This window comes from Silurus aristotelis (genome assembly GCF_946808225.1).
Source record: "Silurus aristotelis genome assembly, chromosome: 29".
NCBI classification, from domain to species: domain Eukaryota; kingdom Metazoa; phylum Chordata; class Actinopteri; order Siluriformes; family Siluridae; genus Silurus; species Silurus aristotelis.
Window position 1 is genome coordinate 9441882 of NC_139602.1, and position 18859 is coordinate 9460740.

Here is an 18859-nt window from a genome sequence, read left to right on the forward strand (position 1 = left end):
CACCACTAATCACAATATCATCCACAAACATCATAGTCCACGAAGACTCCTGTCTGACCTTGTCCATCAACGTGTCCATCACCACTGCAAACAGGAAAGGGCTCAGAGCTGATCCTTGATGCAGTCCAACCTCCACCTTGAACCAGTCTGTCGTTCCTACTGCACACTTCACTGATGTCACACTGTCCTAATACATGTCCTGCACCACCCTCACATACTTCTCTGACACACCAGACTTCCTCATACAATACCACAACTCCTTGATGATGATAAATGTGATCAAGGTGATGATGATGATGATAATGATGGTGATGATGATGATAATGATTGTGATGATGATAATGATTGTGATGATGATAATGATTGTGATGATGATGATAATGATTGTGATGATAATGATAATGATGACGGCGATGGTGATGATGATAATTGTGATATGATGATGATAATGATGAAGGCGATGGTGATGATAATTGTGATCGAGGTGATGATGATGATACGTTGATGGCGATGGTGATGATGATGATAATTGTGATATGATGATGATAATGATTGTGATGATGATGATGATAATGATGACGGCGATGGTGATGATGATAATTGTGATATGATGATAATGATTGTGAATGATGATTGTGATCGAGGTGATGATGATGATAATGATGATGGTGATGGTGATGATGTCAATTGTGACTATTAGGATAATTGTGACGATGATAACGATGATGATGGTGGTACTGATTGTGATGATTGTGATGACTGTGGCAATGATGATGACGATGACGATGATGATTTTGGTTATAATGATAACGATGACTGATGATGATTGTGATGATTTTTTATTATGGAATTTGAGATGAAGATGGTGACGATGATGATGATGATAAATGTCAGTAGTTTATTGCAGTGTGTGTGTGTGTGTGTAGGCGTGTGTTTGCGGTGCCGCAGCTGTACAGAGTCCTGACATGAGCTTTCCCTTTAAGAGGGAGGTGAACGGTAGGAGATGTTGGACAAACACACACACACACACACACACACACACACCAAAAAGTGACTTGTGTGTGCGAGGGGACCGGACAGCGCTTTAAGACGTTCGACGGGAGCGCGAGCTGTAATGATCTCGAGCCGCGTGTGATTTTTCACGTGAGCGCGCGCCTCTGATAAAACGCCAACACCATCGTTATCATCATCATCATCCTCGTCGTCGTCAGCTCGAGCGGTCTGCGTGACTTCGTGGAGAAGGAGGAAGAAGTTCTGGGTGTCTTTCTCTCTTTCCTTTCCTCTGGGCGGCTGCACGCGCTTTTCCCCCGGAGTGTGGTGAGTCTGAAAGTTTCATGCGTGGCCCGAAACGTGACGTGGGAAGTGAGAGAGAGAGTGAGAGTGAATGTGTTTTCCGTGTTATTAGGTAATTTGGAAAGGAGAAAGTTGGTGATTAGAGTCCGCTAAGCGTGAAGCTCGAGCTCGCGCGCGCGTGTGTGTGTGTGAGAGGGATCGCTCCTGGATCCAGGCTGGTGTCACCAACACCGACACCGAGGTCCGTTTGGCCATGCTGCGTTCATCTTCATTCACTGCTACACACACACACACACACACTGTGCAGTAATGAGTGTGTCCGGTCTTCACTTCTTGTTTTTGCCACGTGACAGCTGGAACACTGATTTATTGTGCTGTAAACAACACGAGCGCGAGGTCTGAAATCACCTCCAACAGCTGCTGGGTTTATCCTGCTCCACTGCGCGCGCTCACACGCACACGCACACAGACGTGATTTTTACAAAAATTAAAAAAGTCTCGCATTTTGACACGTGACAGTAATCACACCACTGTTAAACATTTCTTTCTTTCTTTCTTTCTTTCTTTCTTTCTTTCTTTCTTTCTTTCTTTCTTTCTTTCTTTCTTTCTGACACGTGACAGTAATCACACCACTGTTAAACCTTTCTTTCTTTCTTTCTTTTTCAATTAAACTTTTTCTCAGCTAAACTTCTTTCTTTCTTTCTTTCTTTCTTTCTTTCTTTCTTTCTTTCTTTCTTTCTTTCTTTCTTTCTTTCTTTCTGACACGTGACAGTAATCACACCACTGTTAAACTCTTTCTTTCTTTCTTTCTTTCTTTCTTTCTTTCTTTCTTTCTTTCTTTCTTTCTTTCTTTCTTTCTTTCTTTCTTTCTTTTTCAATTAAACTTTTTTTCAGCTAAACTTCTTTCTTTCTTTCTGACACGTGACAGTAATCACACCACTGTTAAACATTTCTTTCTTTCTTTTTAGCTGAATTTATTCTTTCTTTCTTTCTTTTCAGTCGAACATCCTTTCTTCTCCTTTCTTCGTCCATCCCTCCTTTTTATCTGAAGTATGCAGAGAGACTGATACACATGCACAATATTTAGAATAGAGAGGCACGCTGATATGTAAAAGTCAAGACTCTCATGTCATGTCACAAGCAGCAAAAAGTGCAAGAGAGCAGGCAGGACGTAGGAGCATCCTCTAGCACGGAGTTCATCAGTCGTGTGACCTCACGACCTTTAGGGTCTGTTAAGTGTCTCGGAAGGTTAAGGAGGGCAAAAGGGCACATGTGGGCAGAGTTGGCCTGCAGGATGTGATGTTCTGTGAATGATCTGCTGGTACTCGAATTAATTTCTCCTGTAAGTGTTGGTGCTTTGGTCTCGTATAGTCGTGTGTGTGTGTGTGTGTGTGTGTGTGTGTGTGTGTGTGTGATGTCATTTCTGTGTGATGTCACATGGTCTGGAGTGAAGATTCCCAATGGATCCTTGGAGGAGGAAGTTGGCAAAGTGGCCGCGAGTGTGTGGCTTTACACTGACTGCGTGTGCACAAAGCAGCCTGACAGCGGGGAGTCCCTGACCTTTTCCTCTACCATTCCTCCATTCTCTCCTATTTTTCTCCTCCATCCATCTTTCACCCTTTCTTCTGCTTCTTTGTTTCTTCTTTCTTTCTTTCTTTCTTTCTTTCTTTCTTTCTTTCTTTCTTTCTTTCTTTCTTTCTTTCTTTCTTTTTTGTTCTCATACCTTGTGTCCTTACCTCTGTCTCTGTTCTCGCCCTTTCCGTTTTTTTAACTTGTTTTCTTTTACTTGTCATTCCTTTTCTGACCTACAGCTTGTTTTTCATTCTTTCTCTGACATCCAGTTTGTCATTCTTCCTCTGTTTGACACGTGCATTGTTTTTCCTTCTTTTGCACTTCTTGAAGACGAGATGCAGGATTAGGCCATGTGACCATTCATGGGTGTTTTTTTTTCTTTCGTTTTTTCTTTTCTGTTGTTGCGCAATCGCTCGCGCTTGTCACTCAATAGATTTCGAGATAAGTGAGACAGAAGACACACACATCCATGGTTTCAGGGAGGGGGCGGTGCAGCTTAGTAGTTAAGGCACGGGACTTTCTGATCTGAAGGTTGTGAGTTCAAATCCCAACCACACCAAGCTGCCACTCCTGGGCCCCTAAGCAGGGCCCTTGAAATTATAGCTGTTCAGGTGTATGAATGATATAAATGTAAGTCGCTCTGGATAAGGGCAACTGCCAAATGGCGTAAATGTAAATCTTTCCTCACGCTCCTGTACTTTATTCTGATATCATTGGACGTGAAGCCAGGATGGCTTTCTGCCCTTTCTACCCTCAGCTCTCTGTCCCAGAATAATACTGTTCTTTCTTTTTTTTTTTTTTTTTTTGCACCACTGCCTTTAAATGATTACACAACATTCAACTCGATAACAATGATCTCTGATAAACCCTGTTTTCCAGTGATCTATAAAGAGAACCGGTCCGAGCTGTAGCGTGTAAGATGGCATAAAGTCTGATCGAATCTGATTTGATCTCAGGTCCTGTGTGAACCCAGCGTACACTCCAATTTCTTGCAGATAACATAACACAAGACCCATTTCGGGTTCGAGAGCATCCTTATCGGGCTGTGCAGAGAGCGAGATATCAGCAGACAGAGCAGAAGCACGTTTCGTCTCGCCTCTCGAACTTTGACCCCGTGCCCGTTGTTTTCCTCGCCGTCTTATTGAACTACAGGTCCAACGAGAGCGGCCGTAACAATGGCCTCGTGAAGTGTGTTTCCTTCGGGCCTGTCACCTCCTCAATGAGATCAAATGAAGCGTTTCTTAAAAAAAAAAAAAGAACAAGATGGATGCATGCTTTTGGCCTTGCTGTCTGTCGAATCCTCCCTGTGATTCTGTCACTTAATCTTTGTTGTTTCACGTGTCAATAGGAGTGAGAACGTAACGCAGACGGTTTGTGTTTCACACACAGGATGCCATTGTGTTCTGTGAGAACCCGGCATATTTCAGCTATTGTTTTGTCTTTTGTTCAGAGTTTTTTTTAAACAAGCGGCGGAATGGTATGAAAACGTCATGGGATTGTAATCGTTTTGCCGAAGCATACGGCTTTTTTTAGCATCGGAGGACGCCGGTGTTATTCTTCAGTTAGTGCAGAGTATTTGTGGTAATCTGCTTCATTACTCTCAGGTGAAAAACTTCGGTATGAAGTGGCTGTTTTTTTTTTTTTTTTGCATAGAAACTTGGTATAAATGCTCTAAAATTAATAATAAAAAAAAAGATACAATTGATCTAGGGCTGCAGCTATCGATTATTTTATTAATCGAGTATTAGTCCATTGATTAATCGAGTAAGAAGTATTTTTTCTTCATTAAAGAGAAATACTAAATATACAGGAGAAAATAAGACGCGTCTCTTAAAACGGACGTCGTTTGTTTCCTTAGAAAATTGCAATCTTTTGAAAACGAAACCCGTTTAGTGCATTTAATTGCCATATTACATCAAAATGCAAATGTATGAATACAAAATTAAATATAAAAACCAATTTTATATTACTTAAAAAATAAAAATAAAAAAGGGAAACCGCACTGTACAGTGTTTTTCTTTTACGTTTTAGTTTGAAATGTTCTCAAACTTTGGAAACTTTCTGGCGTTTTCTTTGGCCTGAATCGTCTCCTTCGCCCCTGTTTTCTCTCCGGTCCTCCATTTTTCATTCTGCAGCATCCTCTGTGTTACCTGTCCAGGAGTTTCATATAGAAACAAGACGTATCAAAGAAACGAGGCTGAAAACGTGCGTATGCCACTTTGCCACACAAAGGTTGTGATTTATAAAAAATAAAAAAAAATTGACGGGAGAAAGTGCACACCTGCAAGTAAACGCCCAAACTTACAACCTTTGCATGGCCACATTATAAGAGGCGCCAAGGTATAAATGAGACCCCAGTGTGGTCCAGAGTTTACCGGGTGGTGCTCAGTAATAATGGTCTGCAGAGAAACACAGTTTAGTTAAATGGACTAAACGAAGCATCGAGGCAAATAGTTTGCTTAATAGTTTGAGTTTTTGGAGCAGGGAAGGATCGAGACTTATTCTGGGTGAAAGGAATCCTGAGCCAACATGGCTAACCGACGCGTATGTCCAAGCCTACAAAGCTCTGCAAGTTATTTAAAGAGCAAACAGTCGTCTGGAGTATTATCCATCATGGAACGGCCCAGTCACTGCACCTAAATCCTGTTGAACTGCTCTGAGATTAACTGGATCGTAAAGAAATCTCCAACTAGTGCAAGTTTTACAAGAGGCACGACAAAGTATTTCAGACGAATATTTGGATCTGTACATTTTCTATATTTGTTTCATTAAAGCAAATCTTCATGCAGTTAAACTACCCAGTTTGAAGCAAAGGAACAAAAGGAACGTGCACGTGTCTCTCAAAAAAAAAAAAAAAAAAAAAAAACCTGTAAGAGATTTCAAAGTGTTTCCACTTTTAACTTCTGACAGCTGCTGTACAAAACCTTCATTTTATTCTTCTTCTTCCTATGGCTCAAAATAGTCCAGTCATATGGGAACAAGTCTGTTTTCTCAGAACTGCTTTAGTGACTTACAATTGGGAGTGAAGTGTTAAAATCTTTAAGTATTTTTTATTTTTTTTACTCTTGTGGACTTAAAAAAAAAAAAAAAAAAGGAAAAAAAAGAGAAATTTTTGGTCACAAATAACCTTACAAACTTTCTCCCATCTGCACTTTTATATGTTTGATTTGTAGAAGTATTGGTTTAAAATCTGCTGTAAAAATCTAGATGCACTTTTTTAGGTTAAAATTTCAAACAGGATCAGCATCATTACAAGTATTTCAGAGTTTATCAAGGTACTGCGAGACGCTGATTCCAATCTGTCAAATGAACAAAACAACTGTTATTATATATTTTATATAATATATATATATTAGTCTGATCACTGGTCATACTTTTCTTAATAACTGTATGATGATAATAGTAAATTTAATGTGAATTAATTCATTAATTAATTGAGGTAATAAAAAGACCCCTTTTTGGGTGTCAAACCCCATCGTCTTTAGTTCTAAAGACTTTCTTCGATTATTGTAAATAAAATTAGAAATGGGCAGAACTTGCACATATTAAAGAACACCTTCCACGTTCATTGCATGGAAAGTGCGATCAACACTTTTTCACAGCAGCCCACATGTTCCCAAACACTTGTCTTCCACTGACACCTACCCCCCCCCCCCTCTCTCTCTCTCTCTCTCTCTCTCTCTCTCGCTCTTTTTTTACATTTTCTCTTTATCAGCATTGACATGAAGGCAGGACGGCAGCGGAAATCACGTAAGAACATTTTCATTGAGTAGCTGCAGAAAAAAAAAGTCAAACAAATAGGCAGCGGTCAAAAAAGTCAATCATCACTATTGTCCTACTGTTCAGCAGAAAAGGGGGTCATTACTTTTCTTAAGTAAGTATCATTACTTTTCCTATGTAAACGTACTTGCCTTTGAGTCTGCCGGTGCATATTTGCAAAAAAACTCGTCAGGTTTCTTTTTTTTTTTATATATATATATATAAACAATTACTCAAAGCTGTAAAGGATCCAAAACGGTTTCTGTCTCTTATTTAAATTTTTCATACCAAAAAAAATATATATATATTGCTACTTAATCTTTCTTGCTAGGAGTTTTTACTTCAGTTTTATAAACTTTCAATCTCATAGGATTGAAAAGCAGCAGTGTGGAGGGCTGCTCGTCAAGGCTATGAATGCAAAAACAATAAAAACAAAAGGCAAACAAAATGCTGTTGGTTAAATTAAAGAAATTTGCTCAATGAAAAACTTTTCCGCCTGCGTTTACATTAATAATGATTGTTATTAGTAGTAGTAGAACTCGTGCATTTATTCCTAATGAACCAGTACATGTAGTGAGTATTTTCTCCATGCCACACACACACACACACACACACACACACACACACATGCACAGCGGGTATGTTCACGTTGCGGTAGCATTTACTAAAAGCCGTAAATCTGCCTGAACAAGAATAAAAGGAAACCGATCCCTTTGAATTACTGCTTCCACTCACAACTGCCAAACAGGTTTTTACTCCAAATACACAAGGCAAGACTGGTCAATATACTCCTTTTTTTTTTTTTTTTTTTTTTTTTTTTTCTTGTTTTTTCTTTTTGTTGTCATGTCCCATGCTTTTTTACTTTGTCTTTTTTTTTTCTTTCCTTAAAAAGGTGTTTGGAGAATTTTGGGGAAAATGATCCTGCAAAAATTTTTTTGTTGTTGTTTGGGTGCTTTTTTACATTTTTAAAATTTTTCCCTACACTACAAAAATGGTCAAACTGCAAAAGAAAAGAAATAGATTTATTTATTTAAAGGTCAACCCTCATATCTGTTGATTATCAAACAAGTGATTGTATAAAAACGAGATATTCGAGATTTTAAGCAGAGTTTTTGGCCCCTTTTTCAGGCGTTTCAAGTCAATTTTAGTGTTTAAAAACAATTATTTGGAAGCATAATAATAATCTCTGAATCTGTACATGTTCAGTGTTTAGACGTGAATACGATCCTTAAAAAAATAGTATTTAAAGAGATTTCTTACTTCGATCTGGAGCATTCACCGTATAACCGTTCTGGGTTGTTCAGTAAAATCCTGTGGTATTTATTTGATAAATTGTTCAGGATTTTTTTCTTTTTATTCGTAAGTTGATGATATTTTGAAACGGTTCGCTCCTATGAAACATTCCTTCATCTAGGGCTGAAATAAAATCTAAAATGCTTTCCATGATTTCCTGCAGGTTGTGTTTGCATGGATTATGTTGTATTGTTCTGTAACATATTCAACATGCAAACTTTATTTTTTTTATATCAGTCAGTTCTCTCTGTGTGTGTGTGTGTGTGTGTGTGTGTGTGTGTGTGTGTGTGTGTGTGTGTTTTTCACACTGTGGGTGAAATATTCCAGAATGTACAATAAACCCCCCTCTGTTTGGTATAATGATTTGTCCAGCATCGTAAAAACTCAAATGTCGTGTTACACCTCGCGCAATTCCGCACAACGCGTGCTAGTGTGTTACAAACGATAAGATACGATAAGATAAGATACGAGGAAAGACGGGCCCTCGCGGACGAGGCTTCGCGTCAGACCGAGCTATCACAGACAGATTTGTTCGGGCCTCTTTATTTTATTTGGTTAGTTGTGTATTCATTCCCCTTTTCTTTTTTTTCTTTTTTTTTTTTCTCACTAGCTGCAATAATCCACAACAGCTCTTTTAGCAACAGCGAGGGCTTTCACAGGCCAAAGAATGTGCCATGGAAATATCGCCACGTCCGATTTGCATGTCCTTCTCCATCGGCTAAAAGAACACCGAGACTATTCATACGGTTTGATAGCTTGCTAAACCGCTAGCCTTTACATACACCTCGAGACTCGGGGATCATGTTCTATAATACAGTCGGATAATGATTTTACGGTGGGGGAGAGGGAACTTTAAATTTGACTTCTGATCATTTAATTAGTGAGCCATTCATCAATCCTTTGCTGCTGAGTGGCAGTCACATGCTGCTGTAGCGTTTTCCTTTTGCCATCACACCATTACTGAGGAAGAAATAACTGGTCGGGTCGCGTCGCCGCTTTGCTTCGCTTCATCTGACTCATCCAGCACTGTAACTGAAGTGTGTAATCATTAAAGTGCGGCGGACGACGCCGCTGTGTGAATTTGTGAGAGAAAGTAGGAAACGTGGGTTGAAATCTTCTTTCGTTGTTGTTGGGAATCTGTAGTGAGGTAATTTTCTTTTTTTTAAGGCTCTGGTTTGCACACAAGAGATTGAGTTGGTGTGGGTTAAACCTGATTTATTACACAGTTTCTGTTTTCTGTTTACCTACTGAAATGTACACACACACTAATAGACAGATTCACACACTGTACGCATATAGAAGGGGCATATTAGCGTCTCGTTAGATTATTACGAGCTTTTTAGTGTTGTGTATCGACGCTTATATCCGGTATCTCGTGTGATTCCAATTATAACAGCTTATACGTTTGATATTATCTTTGTCTTCTTAGAACTTTACATAGTGGGGAGGTTAAAGCTATAGAAGGTGTGTGTGTGTGTGTGTGTGTGTGTGTGTGTGTGTGTGTGTGTGTGTGTGTGTGAAAAAGAGCTTCATTCCCTCGTTGATGTGGTCGTGAAGTGCAAACTACACACCCGTTCTCAGAAAAATATTTTTGTTTCCAAATTTTTTTTGTAATTATTTCTCTTCAAAGCGTTCACACGTAAAAGTCATTATTCCGATTAGCAAAATGGCTGGCGAATTTTTTTTCTATTTTTTGTTTTGTTTTTTTTATTCCGCTGCAAATCGGCGACTACGCGTTCATCGAATCAGGAGCGAGTGTGATTTGTCCTACATGTGCTCAAACGCAATTTTTAACCTGTAACACGGTACAACGTTGCGATTATCAAGCGCTCAATTGCGTACAAGGTTTCCTTTATCATCAAAGAATATAATTACCGTTCAGATTATTTTTTGTAATTATTTTAACGCCTCACGTCAAACGAGTTCCTTTTACACCGCTGCAATTTGCCAACTGACAATTCGACAATTTCAAATTTGTCATTTTGTTCGTATTAATAAAAAATCTACTCAGCCTCATTTTCTTTATCACCTGTTTTATGGTTACGATTAACAATTGCGGAATGTCCATAAAACAAGTTAGCTCTCGTTATCACTTGCCTCACCAGCCTTTCTTTGTTACTCTCTTTTAGAAGGTAAAAAGGCAAGAATCACAGCCTGTCATATTACCGAGAAACCACAAAAGTGTGAAATCTTTTGTCCTGAAAACTTTCTCATGTTCGGTGGGAGAAAAAAAAAAAAACGGTAACAAAGTCCAAAGATTGGAGACTCCTTCCCTAAAATGTTAATATTTATAGACAATTATATCACATCAATATCAACAGTAATTTGTTTAATTATTAATATTCTATAGCATGATTTTCTGCTATATGAGCTTTATGATTGTTTACACTATATTTTTTTGTTACAATCTATCTAATATTAATCTAGCGTGGAACAAACACGCTTTTATTATATCCATGATGCATCAGATTGAGCACATAAATAATAAAACTCTGCTGTACACAAATGTAATGCACAGAAATGCCTTCTGACCACTGTGAATCTTAGATTAGCCACAACAGCAAAAACCATATTTCCTTTACTGCTGTGTAAGTAGCGTGTTCAATGGAAGTTTCTGGTTCATGTCGTGGAATCAGTCAAATTTGCATCACCTACCTTTCCCCCATATTTTCATTCTTCCTTTTGTAAATCTTACCTCCCTATAGGGCTTGTGTAATCATCATCTTTAAAGCGCTTTTATTCGTTCTGTATATCCCCCCCCTTCTGTTGTTTGTGGCCTTCCCTGCCCAGGCATGTAGAGAAAGAGCATGTATCCTGTTTGTAGCAGGAGGAGAACATGTGCTCCGGTGAGGCCTGGGCCATCGCAGGATGTCCTGAACCGTGAAGGTCTCACCGTTTCTTCCTCTGGACAAACCCCTATGCGAAACAATAAATAAATAAGGGACAGTCCTCAGAAAAAAAGGTTTTCTCTGTGATTAAATGTTTATCAGAGGCTTCTATTTGATTTTGATATATAATATCAGTGATGGCCCATGCATTTGGTACCTGAGCGACTTAATCCACCTCCTAATACCACCACTATCACGTCGCAATTATAGAAACCATCAATACTATACAAAAACGCAATATAACAAAGCGTAGCATTACAGAGAGAGAGAGAGGCATTTCACATATGGAGGGTAAATAACATTTTACTAAAGCAAGAAATCCAGTTAGGACTCCAAACCTCTACACTACAACCACAACTGTGTACCTACAACATCTTGAGCAGTTCAGAATCAATATTTGTCTAATAACATGACAAAAACATTAAAAATTTAAATAAAATACAACCTAGTCACCAGAGAGGAGAGTTCCAGAAGAGTCTGGAAGTGATGAACAAAACCTTTCCCGGGCTGAGACACGATAGCTAGCTTCAGGGTATGGCCGATCTCTTCTCAGGATGTTTTAGCTTTTCTGGAAAATTTATTTTTAATTATGTCCTTCCTCCATAGGTATAAAAAAAGTCTAACTCAGATGTATTAATGTGTGCAGAGCTACACACGTGTTGTTTTTTGCCAGTTGAACTTGGCTGTAACAGTTTCCCTCTGACCAACCAATCAGAGGACGGAAAAATGCTGACGCTATTCTGGGCCAGCGAGCTGCCCTGTGAGGCGAATATGAAATCTGATTGGTTAAAGAAAGAGACCCATTCATTATATTCTCAATGGTAAAAGAGCCAGCAGTACTGATTCTGAAGGCCCTGGGCACATTAGATTGACATGGCAGCACATAGAGGCTGAAATTTGATTGGGCAAAAAAATCTAACATCCACATACACGTACTGGAAGCAGTGCAGCCGAGAGAAACGCTACGAAATGAAGAGAATAAACTGTTGGGAATAAATTCCCAGTTTCATGGAACAAATATTAGAATTTAGGTTGTAAATGTAGGTCAGTGCTTCTGATAGTGTTTAGGCCAGCAGAGAAGACTTTACTTGACCCCTGCCACTGAGTGTATATCTATATATGTTTGGGTTATTAATAATAATTATTATTTAAAGATTTAAGTTTAAAAATGTCAAAAGATTTTAACAAACATACTTTAGATTGCTGCCACTGCACAAATCAGAAATTTACTTAGTACACCCGTATCTTTTGATTTGGGGGTGGGGCAACGTGTGTGTGTATGTGTGTATATAAGTTTTATGTTGAAATAATAACATTTTAATAATAAAAATATAATTATGAATTATAAAATGAAGTAAAATGTAATACAGTACAGTACTGTATACATAAAATAGCAATTTTGTTTATCGTTTATCGTGTGTGTGTGTGTGTGTGTGTGTGTGTGTGTGTGTGTATGTATGTATGTATGTATATATATATATATATATATATATATATATATATATAATTTGTTTGTTTGTTTGTATACAGTTTTTATATACAATGTGATCCTTTTTTTTTTTTTTTTTATCAAATTAAAATCTGAAACACACAAAATGTTAATGTGCTAAGCTACTTAGCTTACTGTCACTAGTTGACTACAGATAAAAGGTGTTCAACAAATCCAAAGGGTTAAATCTGTTCTATTTTGACATAAAACTGTTTAGAAATAAGACAAATACAACTTAGCTGACTAGCGCTTAACTAGACTTCCAATTTTCAAGAGCAAGAAATGGGGGTGTTTACATTTGAGAGGTTCGTTAACCACATTTGTCACACAAGTAAGTATTTGTAAGCGCATCCTACATACAGTATTTTTTATTTAACCATCGCTGTACATGTCGAAATGTACTAGACAACATTATGCAACACTTTTAAACAAAGCAAGCTAACAGCCTTGCTAGCTAGCCTAGTACACTGAAAGTGTTCCACATCACTCCGCTAATTTTTTCTTGGTTATTAGTATGTTTTCTGTTTCTTTTTTACTTCCCAGACAGTGATTGGACTGTTTATATTATCAAGCTTGTCATATCAAATTACATCGAGAACTTGAAACTGTCAACTGATACTAATCACAGAGATCGTGGGAGGAAGGGCATTACCGCTACAACACCAACATACTCCGTGCTGAACCGGTGAGAGTGCATCAGAGGAATTTGGGCTCTGATTTGACGTTTTATGCCAACCAAGTTAGTTTATATAGGAAAAGCACTCACAATAAAAAAATTCTCTAAATACTTTTAAACAAGCTAGTCCTCTTCAAGCTACTTAGTCTTACTAAATTGTTTTTAGAAGTGGTAAAAAAGTAAAATTAAAAAAATGGTTTTAGTATGGCTCCTTTTGATTCTTCTTCCAAGTATACTATTGTAAATTCTGGCAAAAGTATTGGGACATCTAACTTTCCAGCCGTACTTGGTCTTGCCAAACTGTTTGAGGCTCGCAGTGGTACAGGATGCCATTGGATGAGGTGGCATTAAATTTCCCCTTTCACTTGAACTAAGAGACCCAAACCTGTCCAGCATGACGATACCCCTGTGCACAAAGCCAGCTCCGTGAAGATATGCTTCATATGGGTTGGAGTAGAAGATCTCACAAAATCTAGTGGAACATCTTCCTGGACAAGTGGAGGTTATTATAACAGTAAAAAGGAACTAAATGTGTAACAGGCTGACTGGGTAACTTTTCCGTGTGTGTGTGTGTGTGTGTGTGTGTGTGTGTGTGTGTGTGTGTGTGTGTGTGTGTGTGTGTGTGTGTGTGTGTGTGTGTGTGTGTGTGTGTGTGTGTGTGTGTGTTTTTATGAAAACATATATACATCTAAAAACAGCTTTCTAAAGGAAACATCTGACCAATGTTTCACTCGAGCTCGTATTTCCAGATGCCATTTGTTTCAGGCCTCATTCAGCAACCCTAAGCTCTTTACTGCACTCGAATCTCCTCACGTTTTATTCACGTCCTATTTGTCCACTTAAACTTACTCTGCTATTTTTAAATCTGGAAACTGCCACGAGGTTGCACCCCGTGTGTGTGTGTGTGTGTGTGTGTGTGTGTGTGTGTGTGATATTTTTATTTATTTTTTCTCTCTCTTCACTCTGCACTCGACAGCGGGTTCAATAATGGGACCAGCAGTTGCTTAGAATTACCTGTTGTGCTCCTTGCTGAACAAAAGAGGATGGCTAGGTCGCCATGGCAACACCACAGATGTGTGGCCCTGGCATCTTAAAGATCTCGGTTTATCCTGCGGTTCAAGGGCGCGCGAGCGACGGCCCGAGTATTATGAAGCTATCGGTGTGACGTTGGGTTCTTGAAACCAATTCACACACACACATATATATACACACACACACACACACATGCTCTCACAATATAAAAGTGCATGTTGTGCAGGCCAGGACATAAAAGTGCGCCTGGTTTAGAAACAGTAAATTTTTTTTTTTTATATATATATATCTTTTTTTTTTTTTTCTCCCTTCTTTACTTCGCCTAAAGGAAATTCTCAAATTGGAGAGCTGTTTTTTTGTGAGGATTCTTTTTTTTTTTTTTTTTTTTTCTCTCTCCCTGTGCGTGAAAGGGGGCCCTTCACAAACATCCTTTATTCCTCTTCTCTTGTTATGTTTCTTTATTCGGAGTGTGTTTGTGTGTGCCTTCCCTCCTCATTCAATGCCCCCCCCTCTACCCCCGTCCTGCTCTTGTGTCTCAGATAAATGCCACACTAGCCTTTCGCTCGGTGGCACAATACCCGGACTGTTTCAGGCCCGGAGAGCTGCGATGAAAGAGTGCGCTTTTTAACCTCTATTTTTGAAAAGCAGAAGGAAAAGTGGGGGAGAAAAAAGCCCCAGCAGCAGTGCACGCCTTTCTTCTCTCCCCGTTTTTTCCTTTTTTGTGTGTCCGAACCACACTTGTGTCATCATCCTGTTAAGACGTCTTATTTAAGAGATTTTTTTTTTCTCCCCCTTTCATGGCTCTTAAAAGAACACAGGCCTGATGATGTGATCCGCCTTTTTTGTTCGAAGATAAATATTGAACATGGTGGTGTAGATGCTGATTCGCTGAGCTGTACATAATATTATCACTATCGTACATGATGTATTCAAAGTTTAAGCAGTCTGGAGCGTAGCTCATGTGACGCGTTTGTCGTAATGCTTATCCGTCAAAGTGTGTGGTGTTTGTGTGTGTTTTTCGTCTAGCGTGCGGAAAGAGATGTAAACATTGTTTGGGTTAAAAAAAATTGGCATCAGTGGTCATATTTGTTTTTCCATACAAGACAACCGTCTTTTGGAGTTTTGTCTCCTCTTGGATCCTTGTCGATTTGCATTTGTTGTTTTCCTTCCTTTATTCAAAGCATCCAACGACCCATACCTGTGTGGAGGGGACTGAGCGGGGGCTGTCCCTGGCAGGGAAGTGGAAAATCCATATTAAAAGGACCATTATGACCTGGAAGATAAAGAATAAAGAGTCTCTAGTCTCTTGGCCCCATTGTGCAACATGGTTGAATAATTGTATGCTGATTTCCTTCACATGCTACGATGTTTCATTTGTACAGAAGGCTTAGATCGGCTGTAACGTTTTTTTTTTATACATTTATGAAGTAGAAAATATCAACTAAAAATGTTAGACATTTCATTTGGAGAGAGCGTAGGCGTTCCACATGACCGCGTTCCACATGACTGATGGAGGATAAATAAGATCCGTGACAGTTATGACTTTATAATTCACGAACGCTGTCGCTGTTTGTCAATGTTTGCATTTTATTTGTTGAGGCGGTTGAAGGAGAAAATGGTATTTGTTTAAACCACTGGGGAAATACTATAATTTTTATCCCGTTAAATGCCATACAGAGCTTCACGAGCTGCTTTAATTGAGTCAGACGCTATATATATATATATATATATATTATTTTTTTTGCATTTATAAACTGATCAAAATTACAAACAGATTTCATATTTGAATGACACAAAATATGTCTGAAATCAGTATCGCACCTGGATCACGTTTTTCCCCCCGTCCAGTATTTTACACCAGTTTAGAAATCTCGTGCAGTCTGTACTACGATGTCAGATAACTATCTGTAAATATTGAGAGGGCAGTCCCATCATGCAAATGCTACTGTTTGCTTCGGATAAAGGCACACTTTTGCGGCCACACTGTGTCATGCAGGGGGCAGAATCCCAGACAGAGCCCGGGACGGTCCGTGCAGCAAGACGAGCGGTTCCATTCCGAGGAGGTCACCACCGGGCGCTCGGGTCGCAGAGAACCTCGGCAGCTGCGCCATGACTTGCTTCACCGCTTTCCCACGCTGGCAAACGGGACTGCACCCGAGAGAGTGGGTGACGAGGGCCGAGCAGGAATTCTTGAGGTTGGTGCATGCACGCTTTTCGCAGGTCAGGGACACTGCTCAGGGTTCAGCTGCGTTTGTGAACACGAGGAGCTTGGAAACTTCTTGGAATCCAACAGCTGACTGGGCTTACTCTTGGTATTGAATGCTCAGGGGCTTGAAGTGTCTGCTCGAAGATAGAACAACTGCGACCACTGCGTTCTGATGGATATCGTTTGCTGTGGGTCCGTTTGCTTTTAAATAATTTCTCAGGTGGCATCGAATTGAGAAACAACACCGTTTAATTGGTTCCTTAGTCGCTGAGCAGGAGGAGGACACTTGTGTTTGGTTTGCCGTTGTACGATTGATCTTTCATGAATTCTATTGTAGTCAGTTTGCTGTAAAACTGAAAATGAACCCGTAACATGAACCATCACTTAAAACAACACAAACATCTTTAAGTCCAATATCTGAGCAGGTGTTTATTTTGACGATGCCAAACTGTTACTCAACAAAGACGTGTTATGCGCCAGAGGCGGAATGTCAGGATTATTTTGTGCACGCCATATCAGATGTATTAAAATAAAAAGAATCAAGAAGAAAAGAAATAAAAAGGAAGAGTCCTGTCTTGCTTGCAGACAGCAAGTTCAAACAGGCATCATGTCGTTCGTGTTAGTACAAGTGCCGTGTCTTTCATGTGTCGCACACTAACTTCTCCTCGAGCCCAGGCGTTTTCCTGGCACTCCTCTCTGTTATTGTTTAGGCTTTTTCAAAAATAACTTGTCATAATGAGGAAATTAACCACCGTGGAACCCTTGGAGAAAATGAAGCGGAGGGGGTAATGCGATATTTGCGCCGGCGGTGCCGGGGGCACGATGTTAGTTAGCTAGTTGAAGTAACATGCTGCGACTTGTTTGACAACCTGTGGCATTCGCCCTATTGTCATGCACATGATGAGGATTCAATATCGGAGGCGTTTCAATTCCAAACCGCGTTGTAGTAGTAGCGTGCTACACTGCTTTAGGCAATAATATCAATTCTTCGACAAAGATTTGACTCGAGAAAGCAGGTCTGTTGCGACTAGAGAAATGTCTCCTCAACCAAACAACAGGTAAGATATAAAATCATCAGATAGAAAAAGATTTCATCATAATTCCAGGTCAAGACTTTAAAATTAGGCCTAAAATGTTAATCCTAAAAAATGGAAGCGTCTGTCTATGGTGGTGGTCTATGAACTATTGTCACTATTGTGCATTTCAGGAGTGTTTTAAACTGTTGCTTGCACTGAAATTTTCCCAAATTCAGTTTTTTCCACCAGAGAATAATGAAGTCTTAAATACTAGGCCATCAAAAGGTATTCACTGTGCGTTTGTAAGCAGCACTGCATTTCAGACCATTCTGTCATTATCTGCATAAATGTCATTCAGCCACCTGTAACTCTTATCTACCAAGCAAGCCCACCTTCCACCTGTCGTAAGTGCCACTTTGCACCAACGCTGGAGTGGGGCCTTAAAAACAGCTTGATCCTCCGTCCTCGACTCTAATTCCAGCATCATTTGTCTTTGACTACCTTTTTTTTCTTTTCTCAACAGTTGTAACTCTATAAATAAAACCACAACGAGCTGCGAGTGCACTCGGAATAATCTGGTTGGCCTGAGAGCGTCCCATCCAGACCATCAGTGGTAACTAGAAGTACCGCTAAGGACATGGTAGTGTTTACGTCTCTGTAATTCGACCCAGCAATGGGGTTTAGTGTGAATGCACTGTTCTAGGGCTATGAATGGGAGTCCTCTCTGTGTCCTACAGACTCTGGACGAATTTTAACACCTAGTTGAAATCTACTGAGCTAATACCGGTCTAAAAATGTTGATTGGTATCAGATTGGACAAACAAACGCAAGATGACAAGACTTGATTAAGTAGACAATGGAAGGACCAGATAAATGCCGCATGCCAGCTGATACCAGTGTGAAGAAGTTGAATTTCTGCATAGTTGTAATTTATTTATTATTTTTTTTAAACTTGATAAGAGGCTTGAGATTGCTGCCCGGTTCTATTAATCCACAAACACACACACTGTTTTGATCTTCTTGTTACTTGGTATCCCGTTCCTTTGTCGACAGCTTGCCGGTCGGGATTGTTCAGAAGGCCTTCTCATTGCTCCCTTCCCTCAGGCACCTACAGTGCTATCTGGCAATTATCAGTTGTCTATTAGTTTCCTGAACTACATCTATGAACCAAGTAGATAAATCCTGGTGTCTTGAAGTATAAATTTATAGATGCTGTTGTTTTGGTAAAGCCAGTGAAAATTCAAGGAGGAACTGTTGCCTTTGGCAGCTTTGCTAGTCTTCCGCATTTTTTTTGTTTATTTTTTTCTCCCTAGCTGCGGCCTTTTGGCTGCATTGTTACCCTGCTGCATTCCCAGCCTATTGCTTTTGTCGATCTCCTTCCCATTGTCCATACTTCCTTTGTTCCTTCTGTGCAACAATAGGCCTTGTACCTTGTGTTCTGTGTTTTATCTACTTATCTACATAACACACACACACACACACATATATATTTTTATTTATTTAAAATAATTGTAGATTTATATATATATATATATATATATATATATATATATATATATATATATATATATGAGAGAGAGAGAGAGAGAGAGAGAGAGAGAGAGAGAGAGAGAGAGAGAGAGAGAGAGAGAGAAA

The 18859-nt window shown here is 39.4% G+C and overlaps 1 protein-coding gene across 20 annotated transcripts in view; it reads left to right on the forward strand.

The window, feature by feature from the left end:
* Positions 1–917: 917 nt before the first annotated feature.
* sox13 (SRY-box transcription factor 13) overlaps positions 918–18859 on the forward strand; it is a 35219-nt gene continuing 17277 nt past the window's right edge. Inside the window, exons 1-2 of one of the 20 annotated variants that reach the window (XM_083535274.1) lie at positions 1316–1380; positions 15999–16197. In XM_083535274.1, coding sequence (XP_083391400.1) covers positions 1335–1380; positions 15999–16197 — 245 coding nt within the window. In that variant the 5' untranslated portion in view covers positions 1316–1334. Of the gene's footprint in view, positions 1381–6568; positions 6740–9042; positions 9065–15998; positions 16198–16888; positions 17267–17473; positions 17629–18859 lie in introns of those variants that run through there. The other 19 variants (XM_083535275.1, XM_083535281.1, XM_083535283.1 and 16 more) reach the window with 19 other exon arrangements.